Here is an 18,049-nt window from a genome sequence, read left to right as displayed (position 1 = left end):
CTGGGGGTACTGGGAGCACTGGGCGCACTGGGAGCACTGGGCCCTGCAACGCGCGGCGGGGCCGGCAGGGGGCGCTCCAACACACGCCCCGCCCCCTCTCTAAGCCCCGCCCACACCAAGCCCCTCCCACTCCTAAAGCCCCGCCCCCTCCCCCAGCCTCCCGCTTCCTTCCCACAACCCCTGGCGGCGCAGCGCGGCGCTCTGGCCCGCTCCTCCCCGTCTCTATGCTCCCCGTCCCCTCTCAGCCAATGGGGGCGGGCGGCTGCGGCGCTCCCGCCCTGCCCCGCGGCGGGGCAAGATGGCGGCGCCCGGCGCTGTGGCGGCGGCGGGCAGGGCCCTGAGCAGGGCCCTGAGGGCCGCGGCGGCGGGGGCGCGTCCCAAGGGGGCAGGTGGGGGCCGGGAACCGGGAACCGGGAACCGGGAACCGGGACCGGGGGGACCGGGACCGGGACCGGGGCTAGGGGCCGGAACCGGGGCTGGGGACCTGGGGCCGGGGCCTTGGGGCTGGGGACCGGGACCGGAGCCACCGGGGGTGACCGGGGCCGGTCCCGTGTGTGTGAGGCGGGGGCAGGCCGCAGGCGGTGCTCCGTGTCCGGCCCAGCGGCCTTCTGTGAGGGAGCAGCGCTGCCAGGGCCGGCTGGGGTTCAGGGGAACGGTCCTCCTCGGTTTTGGGGCGTTTTCGGTACGATTTGGAGTGTTTGCTGCTTTTTCAGCTCGTCTCCCGGAGAGCCGCGCCCTCAGGGCCGCCCCGCTCGGTGCCCGCTGCAGCGGGAGCAGCTCCGCGCTCGGCAGCATTCTGGGCATCCCCGCCGAGAAGCCGGCCTGTGCCCTCGGCCAGCACCCGCCGCCCGTGGCCACCAGCAAAGGTGAGCGGTACCAGCCTGGTACCGTCCCTGGGGCAGTCAGTGGGGCTTTAGCAACATTCAGGCTCCTTCTTCCCCCCCAGAGGATCAAAAACGGCTGTTAAGGGACCGGCCTGACCAGCCCCAGAACCCCAAGGTTTTAAGAATTGCCATCATTGGAGCGCCGAATGCCGGGAAGTCCACGCTCTCTAATCAGCTCTTGGGCAGAAAGGTAGTGAACGCTGTGTTACTGAGCCAAATTCACGCTGCTAAATCCTTTCTTTCGCATGTTCTGGATGCGTAATGCTTTTACCTGCTTACAGGTTTTCCCTGTCTCAAAAAAAGTGCACACAACCCGATGCAAAGCCCAGGGTGTCGTCACGTATGAGGACACGCAGCTGGTGAGTTTCCAGCGCTGCTGAAATGATGTGCCTGAGGCAGCAGGGAGCGTTAGCCAGATGGCGAAGGATTTTCTCATTTGTATCTCTTACGCAGTTAATCGCATAGATAAAAGTTCTAGTTTTGCCGCTAGCTGCAGGCAGACTGACAGGATCTGTTTTTCCTCTTTCTAGGTCATTCTGGACACGCCTGGCCTCACTAGTCCCTTAAAAGCCAAAAGGTATCGCTGCTGCTGCAGGGAGCGATGGGGTTCTAGCCGAGGCTTGATAGAGCAGAAAGTGATTTCCACTGTGCAAGTCTGTAAGACAGAAAGGGCAGGAACTTCTGGTTTTAGCCTTGTTTTGGTTTTTCACTGTTTTATCGTTGCTATTTTGGTAGCACACAGAGCCTGTAGAATCCCTTGAGCCCTGTTGTGTTTGATTCCGTGTGTGTGTGTGCAGTGAGGGCTGTTGTAGCCAGCAAGGCAGCTCTGCATGAGCTGGGACGACGGAAAGTGCTGCTTCCTCCCCTCCAGGGGGAAGGAAGATGGTTGTCGTCCAGCTCATGTCTGGCTTACCCATCTGCATTTGTCTTTCAGGCATAAACTAGAAGAGGCCATGCTGACAGACCCATGGGACAGCATGAAACACGCAGATTTAGGTGGGCACTCGAGTTCCTTTGCATCGAGCCAAACCCTTTATCTGCCACAGAAACTTACAGCCCTCTAACTGTGGTATCTGGGTGCGTTACTGGGCAGTAAGGGCAGTCCTGGGAGTATGAACTAGGAGGGAGGAGGGAAGGGCATTGAAAAAACTTGAATTATTTCACCAAGGGAGGGGATTAGTGTTGTCTGATGCCAAGGTCTGAAGCTTGAATTAATATTTGGACGTGGATGTTGCGTTCTAGAACATGTGATGTCTTCAGGACAGCAAGTATAAATTGGACTTTTTATCAGTTGAAACGCTCCTTTTTGGTTCCGTCTGCTTGCTGTCCTGTAGAAGAGGGAGGAGTAGCAGCAGGAGGGAAACGATTTAACCACAGGCTGTAAAGAAACTTACAGCTAAGGTTTTGGAAAATACAGGTTCGTTACCTTTCCCTCACTCTTTCCTGGCAGTTCTGGTTTTGGTGGACGTGTCGGATCACTGGACACGGAACTGTCTGAGCCAAGAGGTGCTGAAGTGTCTTTTTCAGTTTCCCCACATCCCCAGCGTCCTGGTTCTGAACAAGGTAAAGGAGGAGCTTGTTTGTCCTGCCTTCCAGCCGTAAGTCACACCGGTGTCTTCAGACAGTACCCGGCATCAGCAACGGTGTGGTTTTGGGTCAGTGAGACGGGGTATGTCAAAGGACACTGGTTTTTCTCTCCACTGCAGAATATTTGCGTGTTTATGTGTCTGTGTTGCACGCACACATGTCCCTGAAGCTGTATGCTGCAAGACAGAGTTTAAATCAGCCTGGAGACAATAGCTGGTCCAACAGCGAAGCTGGCCAGCTGTCTGGTTCAGCTGCAGATGCCTTGTCCTGGTGCAGCTGCTGGCCCTGGGGGGATTCTTCCAGCTCCTCCAGAGCCAGTGCCCAGACACCAGCCTCATTTAGGACAAATCTGTGACACATCTCTCTCATACCAGGTGGATCTGCTAAAGAAGAAGTACGTCCTGCTGGAACTCGTAACTGAGCTAACGGAGGGAATTGTAAATGGAAAGAAGCTGGAAGTGAGGTCTCCATTTAAACATAATTTGAGTTCTTCAGCAAAAACTGTTCTTAAAATCACTCAGGCTTCTCCACCTGAGAACAGGGCCCACGAGTCTCCTTGTCTGCAGGAAGCAGTTAAAGCCCAAGAAGGCTCTAGCTTGGATAGCAGCAGTGACACGAGGGCTTCTGAGTCTGGTCTTGTCACAGAAGCACAAGGGCCAAAGCCCCATGAATGCAGAGATCTAAAAGACAGGAAAGGTTGGCCACGCTTCCAGGAGATCTTCATGCTCGCAGCTCTCACTGGAGAGGAGGTGGATACGCTGAAGGTAACTGCAGTCGGAATTGCTGTTAGGCTTTGAAACACCTTGTGGTACCCTAGTGCTTTGTACTGAGCTGCTCCTCCTGTGAGGAGCCAGCAGAGCTGCTGTCCTTGGCCTGGGGTGGGCCCGTGCTGGGGGAAGAGTTCTCTTTTGACCTCTTCAGAGTTTTCTGTCTTATGTGAGGCTCCCCAAATAGCAGCCTGTTCATAATGATGGATGCCCGATGCGGTATTATTCAGCTGCAAGTAGTACTATAGGCTTTTGTAGCTCATACAAATGACTTGGGGAGATGTGACCTTTGGCAGCGTTTGAGTTTCAGAAGCTTCCCTTTCTCCATTCCGTGCCAAAAATACTGAACTACTGCCCTGGTGTCTGGCTAGCAGGAGCATCCTCATAGCGACTCGCTCCGAGAAGAGCACAGAGGTTTGTGGTACTGCAAGGATGGTACGTGGCAGCTAACGGGTGTGATGGGTGTTTTGTGCTGACAGCGCTACCTCCTGATGCAAGCCAAGCCAGGCCCTTGGGAGTTTCACAGCAGGGTCCTGACCAGCCAGTCACCTCAAGAGATCTGTGACAATATCATCAGGGAGAAGATACTGGAGTACCTGCCCCTGGAGGTGCCCTATGGTGTGACTCAGGTGGGAAGCGTGCGCAAGCGGACTTGCCTTCAAGCTGTTGTGTTGGCAGCGTGATGAAAATTCCTCTTTTTGAGTTTGTGCAATCTGCCAGACCCTTCGCAGGCCACGTGAAGTGGCTTGGGACTTGCACGTTGGGCAATGAGACCCTTTGCATGTTTTAAGTGGGGCCACACGTGTGTGTGCCAGGGAGCTGAGCTGTTGTCTGTGAAAGTCACATTTGTGGCTCCTGAGATCCTGTGCTGACCTGCTGGGTTTGTGCTTGCTGTTGCAGGTGACAGAGCTGTGGGAGGAAGGGCCAAGCGGAGAGCTCGTCATTGTGCAGAACCTCTTGGTCCCAAGAAAGTCTCATATGGTGAGTAAGAGGAGAGAGCTGGGGAGCGTGAGATGAGGCTGCTTAGCTCCTGCCCGTGTGCGCCCTTGCCGTGTTGGACACCTCCCTCAGCTGTGGGTTGGGAAGAGCCAGGTCTGTGACAGTCACAGGCCGTTCAGTAACAACTTGCACCTTTCTGAGGCAATCAGTTGCCCGTGGTTTGGTCTTAGGACATCTCTGGCTGCTATATTCTATACGCTTCTGTGCCTGCACTGTTTTCTTAGGTGACTCCTCCCCACAGGGAGAATGAGAGTGATGGTGTTCTCTCTGGGTTTTAATACAGATGATGTTGATTGGAAAAAGAGGTACGGTTATCAGCAGGATCGCTCAGGAGGCTGGCCAGGACCTGATGAACGTTTTCCTCTGTGATATCCGCCTGAAGCTGAAGGTGGAGGTGAAGAGTTGAACTCTTTGAGTAGGCTTTGACAGCCGTTGAGCTTTGTGGTCATGCAGAGAAACCGGTCCCAAGTTCTGCTGCAGGTATCTTAACACCTTTGCTCAATCCAGAAACAGGAGGATGGAGTCAAGATAGCGGGCTGAAGTAGAATATATTATTCTTTGGGGAATGGCCCAAACGGAAATAAACTCTTCAGATCTTCTACAAGGCCTTATCATATGGAAACGGGACGCACATCAGAGAACCCGGTGCATTCTAGAACCACATTTGCAGAGCTGTCATCTACTTGTGGGCTGTGTCCCACATCTTTGCTGCCAAGTGTCTGTGGCTGGAAGTTCAGGATGACTTGCGTCAAGGGTCTGGCTCAAAAAGGGAAGGGTGAATATTGTGATTCTTCAAAGTGTGGGGGAACATCTCCTCCTGTCTTTTAGCAGACAAAGGGCTGCAGTGAAGGATTGTTAGCGTATATTTATCATCTCTCCTGAAGGCTGAGTGATGCCACCCGTGGTAATGCAGGAGGAAGAGGCTATCCCCAGTCCACGTGGTGTTCTCATTTCTGTCACGCTCCTTGCCCTGCACCCTGTTCATGGTTGTGAGTAGAGCTGCATAGGGAGTCAGTATTGCCCAGGGAGCTTGAGTTGGAAGAGTTTGCTGGCTAGCAGAAACACTCTAATAACAGGGTGTGGCAGAGAGCTCTGAAACTCTATAAATCATAAAGGCCAGTGGTTTCCAGCTCCTGTGTTGGAGCTCTTGCCACAGGCATGTATGCACCTTCCTCTTAGATGACTGCCAGCTACTTCTTTCATTTTGACCTTTTCTGTGTTTTAGTTAGTAAAAATGTGTTCTTTCTCCTTACCCTGGCATCCTTCCCTTCAGTTTCCTAGGCAGTTCACTGCTCCTGGCAGGTGGTGCTCACTCAGGAGGGATGGGTCTGGTGACACCCTCTTCTGAGTGGATTATTGAAGAAGCAGAGAAATGGAGCCTGGACTGTGATCTGTTGGCGTGTATGCGAGCTGCTTCCCTGATACTGGTGAAGGGAGCAGAGAGGTCAGAGAAAGGCTTGCTGGATGCACAAGCATTTGCTGGAGCATATTTGTAAGAAGGGCACGTAGAGCAGGAAACAGGTGTCTTCCTGCCTCGACACATCTTGGTTTCGGTGCCCAGTGGTGTCCTGGCTTTACACCCATTTGGATGTTTGGCTAATGAATGAATGTTGAGGGATTTGGTGTGAAGATGCCTCTAGCAGCACTGCGTAGGTGCTTACTTCAGAAGGGCTAGTTAGCCATGCAAAAACAGATGGCAACCGTTTTCTTAGGGACTCGAATAGTTTATTACAGGAACATTACTACGGAGTCATTACTTTTTGCACCAGGGTTGCAGACTGGAAGTTAAGAGACCATCAGAGCGAAAGAAAAGGCCAAATTTGGGGCAGCAGCTCAGGCTGGGTAGGTTGTTGAGGATGGAGAGTGGCTGGCATGGCTCAGGGTGTGGGCAAGGCTTTCGCAGGCTGAGCGAGAGGGGCTGGGGTAGCTCAGTGGTGCTGTGTGCCACTTTGTGTGTGGGGCTGGTGTCTGTGCACTCGAGTTCAGTCTCAAGTTTGAAGTGCTGAATAGCTTCTTTCCGGAAATTGGGGTGAAATCCCGTGTACTGTTACAAACCAACACCTCTGGGCTGAAGGAAGAGATCTGGAAGGGTCTTCTGGGGGTTCCTGCCTGGAACCCAAACCCATGGAGGTGACATTGGTGGTAGGGTGATGGTTGGAAAGGACCTCCAAGATCACCTGGTCCAACCCTAACGATTTTATGATTCTGTGATTCCACTCTGTCACCACAAGACCTCCGTCCCCGTCCCCCCGCAGGGAGCTCTGCTTTACTTCACCAGCACTGCCGCCAGCCTGCACCTGACCCACCCAAGGCCGCCACAGCCGTCAGCCACCTGAAGAAGCCCTCAGCGAGCCAACGCGCTGCCTGGCTGGATTCCTCCTCACCCCTCCGCCCTTCCCTGAATGCTTCCACCTGCCTTCTGTACTACATTTCCTTAATTTTTATTAAAAAAAAAACTCAACAGCGAGCCACGTTTCTGTCACAATTCACACGTTTTATTCCTTATTTTATCCCGTACCCGTGACGAACGCTTAACCTCCCCCCCCGGCCCCTCAGCCCGTGCCCTCCCCCCTTCGATGGCGGCCGCGCGGTGGCGCTGTAATGGCGGCGGGGCCATGGCGGGGGGGGTGGCGCTGTAATGGCGGCGGGGCGGGGCGGCGGGGGCCGTTGGCGGGCGGGGCGCATGCGCGGCAGCGGCTGGCGCAGCCACCACGGCCGGGGCGGGCGGCGGCGGCGGCGGCGGAGGGGAGCGGCGGGGCCGGCACGGGCACAGCGGCGGCGGCGCCATGAGGCCCGGGCAGGGGCACCGAGAGTAAGTGCGGGGCCTCGGGGGCGGGGGTGGGGGGGGCGGGAAGCGGCGTCTTGGGGCTTTACTCCCTCCCCTCCCCCCCCCCCATCGCCTCTTTTCCTCATTGTCCTTCCCGGGGTCCCCTCCCCCTCACGCCGGTCGGCGCCGCCCCTCAGCCGCCTGTCGCGACAGGGGGAGTGTCGCGACAGCGCGCGCGGGACAAAAGGTGTTCAGGGGGCTGAGCCCTGAGGTTTAGTGGGGGGGGGTGGGGGTGTACGGGGACTGAGGGCCGCGGCCTGGCTGAACCGAACCGAACGGGCCCTGCCCGCCGGTACCGCCCGGGGGGGGGCTCAGCGGGGCCGGCCCCACGGGGCTGAGCCCCCCCCCCCCCCCCAAGCCCGGTACCCGCCTCGGGAAGGGCCCGCACGGAGCGGCCCGGCCCCAGCGGGAGGCCCCGGGGCTCGGTTCCGGGGGGGGGGGGGGAGGGCACGGCCCCGGGGCTCGGTTCCAACGAGGGGGGGGGGCACCCTCCGGGGCCCGGTTCCAGGGGCGGACACCCCCCGGGGCCTGGTTCCAGGGGGGGGGCCACGGCCCTGAGGCCCGGTGCCAAGGTGGGGGCACGGCCCTGAGGCTCGGTTCCAAGGCCGGGAGCTCCCCCACGGGGCTCGGTTCCAAGGGGGGGGGCCCCAGCCCCGGGCCCTCCCCGGTTCTCCCCACGCTGTCGGTGCCCAGGGAGCTCGCAGCGATTCCTTTGTGCCATCGTTCCCGAGGCCGGCAGGCACCGGGGGGGAAGCGAGCGAGCGAGAGCGGCTTCTCGCCAGCGCGGTTTTGCAAGAGCTATTGTTAACGCCGCCCTGGTCCCTCTGATTTCCTGCCAGCCCTTTCTGGAGCACCTGAACGGGAAACGGCGCCGAACGCCGAAGCGTGAAAGGGGGAAAAAAAAAAATAAATAATGCAAAAACACACAAAAACACGTCTCGCGGAGGTGCACCGGTCTGGTTCCAGCCCTCTCGGCGAGCAAAGTACTTAAAAGCTCTTGGCTGTGCAGCGCGTGAGCCCCGTGTGGGCTGGCGGAGGTGTGCTGCCCTCGCTGACATTGCCTCTCGTGGCCCGGTACCGGTTGTAGGATAAATTCCACGTGCAGCCTGGTTCCGGCATTGACTAGTTCAGGAACGCTTCACACTCACTTTTTGTGACGGTCCTAATCATCATCGTTTATTTTTATCGCAACTGAAGTCGCAAGAAAACGTAAGCTCGCTTAGAAAACTTTTTCCCGTAATACTTTTACCTCTTTGCTGCAGAGACGCGGTGCTTTGTTTTCGGGGTAGCTGTAAGAGAGCAGCACCCTCGTGCAGCGGAGGAGGCAGGGTTCCCGAGCGACGTCGTTTGTGCTGGAGCAGTGGAGATGACTTCGAATAACTCCTCCCGGCTGTGCCGGGCTTCGTGGGTTTTGTGTGCGTGCTGTAGGAACTTTGTCTGATTCAGTCCTGTGACTGCTGCTGCCTTGGCAGGAGGGGAGCGGAGTCGTGATGGTTGCTTTTTCCTCCCAGCGCACGTGTTTCTGAGCGGGTCTTTTCCACCTAAATCTGAACTTGTTAGAGTCCAGCGTTAGTCATTTCACACGTATGGGAAGCAGCAGAAAAGCACTTGCAATTTTTCATCAAAAATAAACTTAGAAAGCAGTCCGTAGAGGGAAAAGCCATCATGGACTAAATTCAGTAGACGTTTCATTCTTTTCTCTTCTGAAAATACACGTGAAAGCCGTTCTTGCGGGCACAGATTACAGGATCATGCTGTCGCAGGGGCCGGATCCTCACGTGAGGCTCCTTGACTCGATGAAAGTGGAAAGGGCTGATGCTGAAAGAGGTTTAAAAACGTGAGGAGGAGCGGAGCTGCCTTAGCTAGGAAGTGCATTCATTTAAGTAGATTTATAAGGCAGCGGGGAAGACATTGTTGAAACATATTACGGATATTAGAGATGAAGAGAACAAGGTCTCACCGCCTGCAGCAGCCCGAGGAGCGGAGGATGCAGAAGCAGCAGGCAGGTGGGTCTGGAGCCGTGCAAAGCAAGTCCAGGGGGTCTGAAAAGGGGAGAAAAAAGCAGCAGCAACGGAAAGCGAGCAGGGGAGAATTGACTGTTCGGTAGGTTTTGGTAGAGGAGGTTTTGGATCAGAAACAAGTATGAGTCAGGACAAAAGGAGAGTGGGATTTACAATAAATATAGGATTGTTCTGCAATAAATACAGCTTTCAGGGGGAAAAGCTTCCAGAAAAAAAAGGCTTGATCTGTTTTTCAAGCGCTATTTACACGGTGCGGTTGGGTAGAATTTCTGAGGTGAGGAAATCAGAGATTGACCCTCTTCGGGGAGAGTCAGAAGCAGAGCTGGAGCTGGGAGATCAGTTGATGAATAGGCTGTAGTTTTTCTCTGCTATTTTAAGAAGCCACATCGAGTTCAAGTCTACGCGGCCTGATGGTCTGGAGAGGAAAGATGCCTATCAGTGGAACCAGAATTAAGCAAAACCAGATAAATCTGACATAATGGATGACACGGGAAAGATGACTGCTGAAAGGTGCTGGCATGTTTTCTGGGCCGTCATGCTCGGCGTGTGTTTTATTTGTTGCCTTACGTGGCTTTTGAAGTGTAAAAAAAAAAAATAGATCTCGTTTTGCGCCGAGATGAAAGAGCAGGCATGTGCTTAAATCCTCACAGGGCGCAGTTCTGCTTTGGAATTGACATTAAGCAGTGACCTTACTTAGGGCACCCGCTCTCATTTGGGGAATTTCTCAAGTGAATAAATAATGCACTTAACACCAAACGAATACCGTTTAATAAGATGGTAATTTTGATCCCCCCTTTCAATTCACTTTGCAAACAGATTCACGCTTTTTCTGCTTCAGCACAGCCTGAGGTGCTCTTGCTGTTAATAACATCAAAAGTACGTTGGAGAATGTCCACGTAGGATCGTCTTTCTCTCCAAACATAAAATTAAAAACCCCTTTTGTTCTTTGTAACTTGGCTATCTGCCGTAATTTCGGTCTTATTTGTATTTGTTTCAAGCTGTCCTCTGACAGATACACTGCTTTATCTACGTTTGCTTCTGGGAACTGTTACCGAAGATGAAGAGGAGAAGTAAGGATTCTGTCGGGGAGTGAGGTATCTGTATTTTCCAGAAATGCAGACTGCTTTAAGATGTATGCAAGCTTTAGCTTGCGTTCCCAGCTGCGCGCACCGAAACACCGGGACGTGGGATGGAAACTTTCCTCCTGAGCACACTTCGCTTTTCCCTTCACGTCTCATTCACGTTTATTCTTCCCCGTTTTTGCCCTTGACTCGTTCCTGGCTGGCCCACGGGGATGGAGAGGGCAGAGGCACGCTCCTGCCACCCCAAAGCCTCTTGTCCCCCAGAGCCCCTAGCAGGAACGTCCCGCATCCGTGCTGCTCAGCACCCTCATCTGCAGCACGCGAGCTTTGTTAGCGAGGGGAGGCGCTGATTTATGAAGATGGGCGATGAAGTCATGTCCATTTCGCGTTTCTCTAAAGCCTGGTAATTTCCAGGATTCCAGGATTTATGGAATTACTAACCACCCCACTGAGAGCATAGCCAAAGCTCGCCTTGCCTGATTTATTTAGCAGACGGCTGGAACTTTTAAATAACTGCCTTAGGAGCACGTAGCAGCTCGCTGAGACGCTGCAGCCACCGGCTGAGTAACAGGCTGCCGGTCCCTCGGCCCGCTGGAGCCCCTGGGGTTGGTTTTGGGGTGAGATGCTGCTGGAGGTGAGGGCAGGTTTCAGAGTCTTGTGAAGCCGGTAAGGGACTGCATCGCCCCACCGCGTTCAGCGCTCAGCATTTGAAACTTTTTTCCGACCGGAAAGCGAAGACTTTCACCGCATTGCTTGTGCGATGTGCCATTTTCCCGTTGTATTTTGTGACTCGTGTTAAAATCTTAATCGTAATGGGCTTTGTGAGCAATTTTTAATTGCACATCGTCAGTTTGAATATGAACGCTCGAAGGAGTTTGTCACGCTGTTCATCTTTTTTCTTTCTATAAAGAAATTGTTTTCCAAATACTGAGTCAGCTACCGAGGAACAGAGGTACTAAAAAGGTGTCCTGCCGATTGGGATCCTCGCAGGTCGTTTTTAAACGTGCCCGAAGATATTTTCCCGTGGATTGCGTTCTTCAAAAGCTAAACTTCCTATCCGAAACAGGAGGCCTCAGTCAACCTGAGCCTGGTTCAGTTTGGGGCTGGCAGAGGCTGGCGGGTTCTTTCTGCCTCTTTCCACGCTTTAGGCTTTTGATTTAAATTGGGCATTTTATAAAAGCAGTGACGGTGGCACACGGCTGATCCAGCTTTATAGGCTCTGCAGACCCCTTTCCAGTGCAGTCTGTCTGCCATCACGCCTCCCCCCTTGGTGTTTTCTGTGGCGTATTGTTAGGATTTTCTCCTGTAGTGCTCGGGAACGATGCTCAGTTTGTGGATTCCCAGCACGTAACTTGTCGATGCTGTGCTCGACGATTGGAGTTTCCAGGCTTTGTGAAGAAAGCGGTGATATTTTGTTACCGGGATAATCTCACAGGAGTGTCATTTGGTGGGGCGAAGCTTTAAAGTTTTCGAATCACGCAGGGCAGCGTCCTACCGTGGGTACACAGAGCAGCTGAACCGAGCTGCTGGCTCATTTATTTGTCTGGAGGTAGCTGAGCTGCTCCAGGCTTCTAACGAGATGCGTTGATGGGCATACTACAGGGAAATGCGTTAGAAATCGGGATTTCTGTAAACACAGCGCATCTGAGACGGGGCTCGCAGGGAGCTTTTGTTGAACGGATCCAGGCGCCGCATCCTGCCTCCGGAGGGAGCGGATCCTGAACACCCCCAGCTCGCAGCCGGCGTGCGGTGAGGGAGGATTTGGAGTTTCTTGTGCCGCCTGTAGTGATGCGATGAACCGAAGGTGAACCAGGCAAGCGAAGCTATTTTTAGTATTTAAAAAAAAAAAAACAACACACGCTCAAAAAGCGATCCACCAGGCGATACGCTGCTGACGTCTGTAGCGCAGACAACCCAATTACGGAGCTGTATATTGTTTCCAGCAGGATTCTGATTGTTTCTAATTCGGGAACCACGTGAGAGCGAGTGGAAATAGGTGAGGTGACGCGCTTTGCTGCTCGGAGCCCGTCTCGTATTCACTTCTTCTCCGCAATTTCGCCTCTCGGACTCGGGCGGTCTCCCCGTCCTGTGCTCCGCAGCTAGGATGGGAGCCAGGCTCTGCCTCCCCCCCTAATTCCGCCCTCTCGGGTGGATGGAGGCAGAGAAAAATCACCTGGGGCTTTAGGGAGAGCGCAGGGCAGCGGAAGAAGACATGGTACGTGGTTTTGTTTGCTCTTGTCTGCAGAAGTCAGTACCGAGCGCCGGGGGTTTTGTTCGTTTCCTGACACCCCCCCTGCATCCTTGGCTGTATCCTGCGATCCCTCTTCTTGCTGTCAGCTTGCTCAAAAACTTCCAGCATGCCTTTCAGAGGACTCGCGTCTCGCAGCCCTGCCCTTTCCTGTGGCTGTTGTCTCGCCGCTCGTTTTGTTCCTCTCCGTAGGCAGCTCCTGCGCGCAGAACGCTTTGAAAAGTGTCTTACGATTGCCATCTCGAGCCAATCCCATAAATATGTATAGTTTAGATTCCATTGGATGGAAAGGGCGTCGTGTCAGCCTTTTCCAAAAAAATGGAAACTCCCCACTCCCCAAAGTAACTTCTTCCTCTGCTGATCTATTTTTTTTAGTATGGAATGGGAAAAAAAAAAACAAAACACCTGGGAAGGGGAGCCCTTCGCCCAGTTTATTATTTCACTCTCCAGCAAAGTCATTCGTCTCGATTCTTCCTTTTATTCTGTCACCATTTCTCGTTGCTTTTGCTTTGGGGCAGAGATGGAGCCGCCTTGTCTCGGCGTGCCATTCCCCACGGCCCTGCGGGTAACGCCGGGACCCTCTGCGAGGCGAGCGGGGCTGGCTTGTAGCAGCGGTAACCAGCCCCATTTTCCTCGAGTTTATTCCTATTCCTTGAGTTTCAGGAGGTAAACGAGGACCCCGAGGACGAAGCCTGATGGTTTGGGGAGCCAAGAGACGTTTAGGGGATAACAGAGGATGCTTTGGCTTCGTTCTGGAAGGGAACCGTGGGCATTTGCTGGCTGCCCTTTATCCACTCCCCAGCCTATTCTGCGCTTCCAGGAGAGCCGTCAGCTTTTGCCTGGAATGGGCGATGTGTTCCTAGAGCTGGTAATTTGTGCATCCCTCGACGTCAGGTTGTTCACAACTGTGCTGAGCGTTTGTGAATGAACGTGGAGGAAAATCAGTAAGTGAAAAGGCCAAAGCGGGCAAGGGAGAGCAGCTCTTCCCAGTGTCTTTTTTCTTGGTGGTGCCATTGTCTGAGTCGAGTTCTTCTCTCGGTGGTTAAATTTAGAAATGGCTTGGTTTTGAAACAAGTGACTTTTAAGATACTTTCCTGGAGATTTATGTGTAATGTAATCCCAGGGGGATTCGATGCTCTGCTGCTCTCATCTGTGTTTAGATCCTTTTGCAAGACTCCGGGGTGCAGTTTCTCCCCATACTTACCCCAGTATCTTCTAGAATTTCGTTTGTTTGTTTCCCAGTCAAAGCTCCCACAACATTCCTGAAGCCTCTTGTACCTTCCCATCTCTCGTTTCTCTTTATGAACAAGCTGGTATTTATAGAATTATTGCTTTGTGAAAATAAGCCAAACGTTTCTAAAACCTAAATTCAATTCCTGTGATGGATCTCATCGGTGCTGGTTATTTAAATGCTCTGGAAATGGAATACGTGTGCTTTAAAAAGTAGTCTGAATACTATGGTTAATATTTCTGATGTATATTCTCTCTTATTTACTACTCATTTCCAGCACAGCTTAGCTTAATAGTTCCGGGCATCCTCTTACTTAACAGCGTGTCAATTAGCCAAGTTGCAGATGAAGGACAGAAAGGCTTCTCCAAATGTGACAGCGTGCTATACATTTCAGCCACTTAAAATTCAGCCAAGGCAGGAGAGAATTAAGGTTTTCCATACTTCCATCTAGCGTGCACGAGGGAAATTGCACCTACGGTTAAAATCCCAGCCGTTGTAGCGGTTCCTCTTTAGCAAAGATCGAATCATTTGCTGGTCTTGGTTAATCGGTTGGTGCTGAAGGACTGTGTGGCCCCCCAGGGCTGACAGATTTTGGCTCCAGGTAGCTTCGTGATGTCCGTTTTTGCTTGTCCTATTTGCCGCCCTGTTTGCTCGTCATCCCGTGCTGGAGGTTGAGCCGCTTGATTTATGAATTATTGCCGCTGAAATAAAATTAAAGCGGTTGCTCAGTCGTTTAAGAGCCAATTACATCTGATTTTATTCTGAGGCAGCATTGCCCATGAAAGCGCAGAAACCTCTGTCTGTGGAGGAAAGTCAGATCTAAAATGTTGCGTGGTTCTTTTTTCATAATCCACGTGTTAGAGCGCTCGGCTCACCCCGTAAAACCCACGGCAGCGGTGAGTTCGGATGTTAGAAGCTACTCCGAGGATGTCGGGGAATAAAACACAGATCCCGGTGATCCCGTGTGGACCCTCAGACGCGGCTGCTGGCTGAGGACTGAATTCAGCGAGGGTAAAGGAGTTTCTGTTGTTCACAGCGCTTTCGGAGAATGTAATTTATTTACTACCCTCTAGTAGCTTTCAGAGATAGAGACGAGGTTTCTTCGGGGAGAGGCGGTTTTCAAGCTGTGGCCGTGATGTCCCAAGGGATCAGCGTTCCTCCTCGGTGAGTTTCCAGTGCCAGTGTGCTGTGAGTTTCCCCGCTTCCACGGGGTGTTCAGGCGGAGGTGCTTTGGGGAACGGTGCCGGGAACCTGGTAGGGACCTTGCTGCGAGGGGCTGCGCTATTTACCGCGTGGTGGTGGCCACCGGGCTCGCTCCTGATCCCCTGATGGGGCGCGGCCACGCTGGTGGTGTCCGAAAACGCCCCGTGGAGCCTTACGGCCCTGTGTTGTTGGCAATAACGACAGCAAATGGAGAAGGAATCGGGTGCTTTTCATTACATGTGACAATTAAAATGCGTCTCGACTGTGATGGTTCTTCCTAGGAGAAATGACACTGCCCATCGTGGTTTTATTTTCACCATTTTACATTATATATGATGTCTCCTGTGGGCCGGGGAGGTGCTGGCTGAGACTGTTTCAATATTAAAGGTCTGGTTTGCCTTCTTTTTTATTAAAAATAAATCAGATAGGGTGCGGATACAATTTTATTTCTGCTAACCAGACAAGCCCGCACTCGCCGGCTCGCGGATTTGCGGCATCTGTCTCTGTCAGGATCACAGATACGGAGAAAATGATTTATTCTGGTTTCCAGAGCTTCGATAAAACCCTACCTGGTTTTGTGCAGATGGCACCGAACAGATAAGGCATCGCCCAGCCGTTCGTGTAAAGCACCGTGTGTTTGTACCAGAGCCCGAATCCTCGATGCATCGGTAACACCGAGGTGGATACTACTGTCGTACCGGGCTCTTCCTTCAGCTGGTGGAATTAATTGCCAAACGTGGAGCGATTTTGTCCTTCAGCCACCCAAACACCACAAAACACACGATGATCCTGCACAGCTCCCTGCTGGGAACCAGTCGTGGCACCGAGCGCCCACCTCCAGCCACGGCGGTCAGAGGAACCCGAATTTCCCCCTGCAAACCCCGGCCACGAGGTCTTGGGAATCATACATTGATACCCAGAGAGGGGCTTTGGGGTCGGGGATGGCAAATCAGTGGGGTGGCGCGGGGCAAGAGCACGAGAGCCCTCGGATTTTGGGCTCAGGGCAGGCGTTCGGGGGGTGCCTCCTGCTCTGCCCGACCTTTTCCTAAGATGCTGTAGTAGAGCACATTAAGGCAGCTTCTAACGGTGGCACTAATTCTAAATAAATGTTTACTAAACACCATTAATGGCTTTAAAATGTTTTAGGAATACTTATTAGACCTTCAGACTCGCTTGGTGAAGGGAGCCCGTCTCCGTGGGGGGCTGCCATTTTAGTGCCTCCCAGCAGGAGGCCTATTTGGCTGATGCAAATTAAGTTGGGGAAAGTAGGCTAAGCCACGGAAAGTATGAGAGATGGTGAAATTTAAAATGTTTAAGGTGACTGTTTTTCAAATCATTAACATTTTTACCATCACTTAAGTATGACGCTTTATTCCCTTTAATTCTCCCACCCTCGTTCCTCGTTGCAGACAGCCTCAGCTCCGTTCGCCTTTGCATCCGCTCCTCAAAATGGAAGCTGTGGTCCATTTGCTGTTTTATCACCAGCAAGGTGCTTGGAAACATCGCCGCGTGGTGTGATTTGCTGTATAATTAGAAATGCAGATACAGACTTTTTCGTTTTGTTGTCGCACCGTGGTTAATTTTTTCTATTCTGTTAACATTAATAGGGACTGAAGGTTAAACTCGTCTTATGTAAACTCCGGGTATTTGCAGGATGCTTGCTGGCAAGGTGATTAATTCTGGCAGGGAGAAAGGGACGTGCTCGCAAACGGGCGAAGATCGGCGCCGGTACCCAGAAGACTGGATCTCAGGAGAGAAGGCGCTGGGATTTTCAGCGGGATGATGTGTTTACGGGCTCCACCTTCAGTCCAGCTCCTCCTGGCTGGTAGCAGCAACCCCAAAAGCACCTGGAGAGGGGGTTCTGCTCCTCCGGGCTCCCTGCGGGGCAGCCAGAGGAGGCTCCTCCAGCCCTCGCCTCGCCTCCTCTGGGCAGCGAGTGCGGCAGTGAAGCAACACTCATGGCACCTTCCAGCTCAAAGGTTTCATTTCATCTTCTTCATTTCTAGTAGAAAATTGATATTCAACTAACGCACTTCCAACGTGTCTTTGCCTGCATGGAGAAGGACCCCCGAGTCGTGTTTGCATTGGAGAAGAGCGCCGAATCCTCCGGCGGGGGCTTCAACCGAAGGGCTGTCACCGTCGGCAGCGCCCAGCTCTGCTTTAACCATCACCGAGCGCGGCTGGATTTCAAACACTTGTCTCTAAAAGTCGTGCTCTGCAGCAGGAGGCTGTTTGTACGCCGCGCTGCTCGGATAAACGTAGGGGAGCTGGGGATTTCCGTGTGGAACAAGTGCATCGTGCGATGATTAGCATGGAGCTGACCCCGCGGGTGTCTAGTGGACAGTGCCGAGGGCCGAATCCCAGTTTTATGGGGACTTCAGTAAATATTAGGTGAAACGATTCAGGGTTTCTATTAAAAGCCTATTTTCAATTGCTTTTTTCTCTAGAAGCTAGTGAGGCAGAGCCGCGTGAGGGCTGGGGCTGTAACTTTGCTGCAGTTTATGTCCCGTAGCCTCCAAAACAGCAAACCCGAAACAGGAAGGTCTGCTCTGCGAGCTGATGGTATCGTTCTCGTCGAGATAGATTCTGGGAGAGCAAGCTGCATTCCTTAGCTCTTGCAAACCTTTTTTAATTGTTTTTTTTTTTTCTCCCAACCTTAGCCTGATACTATCTTGTAAGTAATTGTTGCATCATGCTTGCTTTATCCTCCACTGGGAAGTGAGATAATTGCTTTCTACTTTTTAATGGGTAGCGTTTGGGAAGCCTGCGAGCTCCGAAGTGCAGATGAGCAGCGCAACAGCTCTCGCAACACTCGCACGTTTCTTCAAGCTTTCCTGAACCCCGATGGGCAGGGAAGGAGGAGAAGGGAGGCACGGCCGGGAAGAACCTTCTCCAGAACCGAGCAGCAGCCGTGAAGTTACCCGGGGCTTCAGACCCTATCACAAAAGGAAAGCCACCAGTCGTGATGCGCCTTGTATTTGGGGACGTCTCCTCCGTGAGAATATTCAGCCAGACTTCCCTTACGAAGTGGTATTATGTGAGGTTAATTATTCATAGCCAGTTTAATTCTTCGTTCTTGCATATTTAATTGTAAGAGCGTGCTGGATGTCACAGTGATTTCCCAGAAGAAAAAAGGAAAACCATGCAGGTACAGGTATATAGCCTTAAATGTGTCCGAGCTCAGCTTTGTTGTTTAATTT

The 18,049-nt window shown here is 52.9% G+C and overlaps 2 protein-coding genes across 3 annotated transcripts in view; both read left to right on the top strand.

Annotated features, from left to right (window-relative positions):
* Positions 1 to 234: 234 nt before the first annotated feature.
* On the top strand, positions 235 to 6,704 carry ERAL1 (Era like 12S mitochondrial rRNA chaperone 1). The gene is made up of 11 exons (XM_066979566.1): positions 235 to 389; positions 714 to 866; positions 947 to 1,074; positions 1,166 to 1,243; positions 1,415 to 1,461; positions 1,819 to 1,880; positions 2,335 to 2,447; positions 2,846 to 3,235; positions 3,718 to 3,867; positions 4,139 to 4,219; positions 4,521 to 6,704. Exons 1-11 carry the CDS (start codon positions 299 to 301, stop codon positions 4,641 to 4,643), a joined length of 1,416 nt encoding a protein of 471 aa, XP_066835667.1. The 5' UTR covers positions 235 to 298; the 3' UTR covers positions 4,644 to 6,704.
* A 216-nt stretch (positions 6,705 to 6,920) lies between these two features.
* Positions 6,921 to 18,049, top strand: part of FAM222B (family with sequence similarity 222 member B) — a 35,188-nt gene continuing 24,059 nt past the window's right edge. Inside the window, exon 1 of one of the 2 annotated variants that reach the window (XM_066979439.1) lies at positions 6,921 to 7,049. The gene's annotated coding sequence lies outside the window, so the exon portion shown is untranslated. The remainder of the gene's footprint in view (positions 7,050 to 18,049) is intronic. The other variant, XM_066979438.1, reaches the window with a different exon arrangement.

This window comes from Anser cygnoides, chromosome 18 (genome assembly GCF_040182565.1).
Source record: "Anser cygnoides isolate HZ-2024a breed goose chromosome 18, Taihu_goose_T2T_genome, whole genome shotgun sequence".
NCBI lineage: Eukaryota > Metazoa > Chordata > Aves > Anseriformes > Anatidae > Anser > Anser cygnoides.
This window is presented reverse-complemented; position numbering and strand designations above follow the sequence as displayed.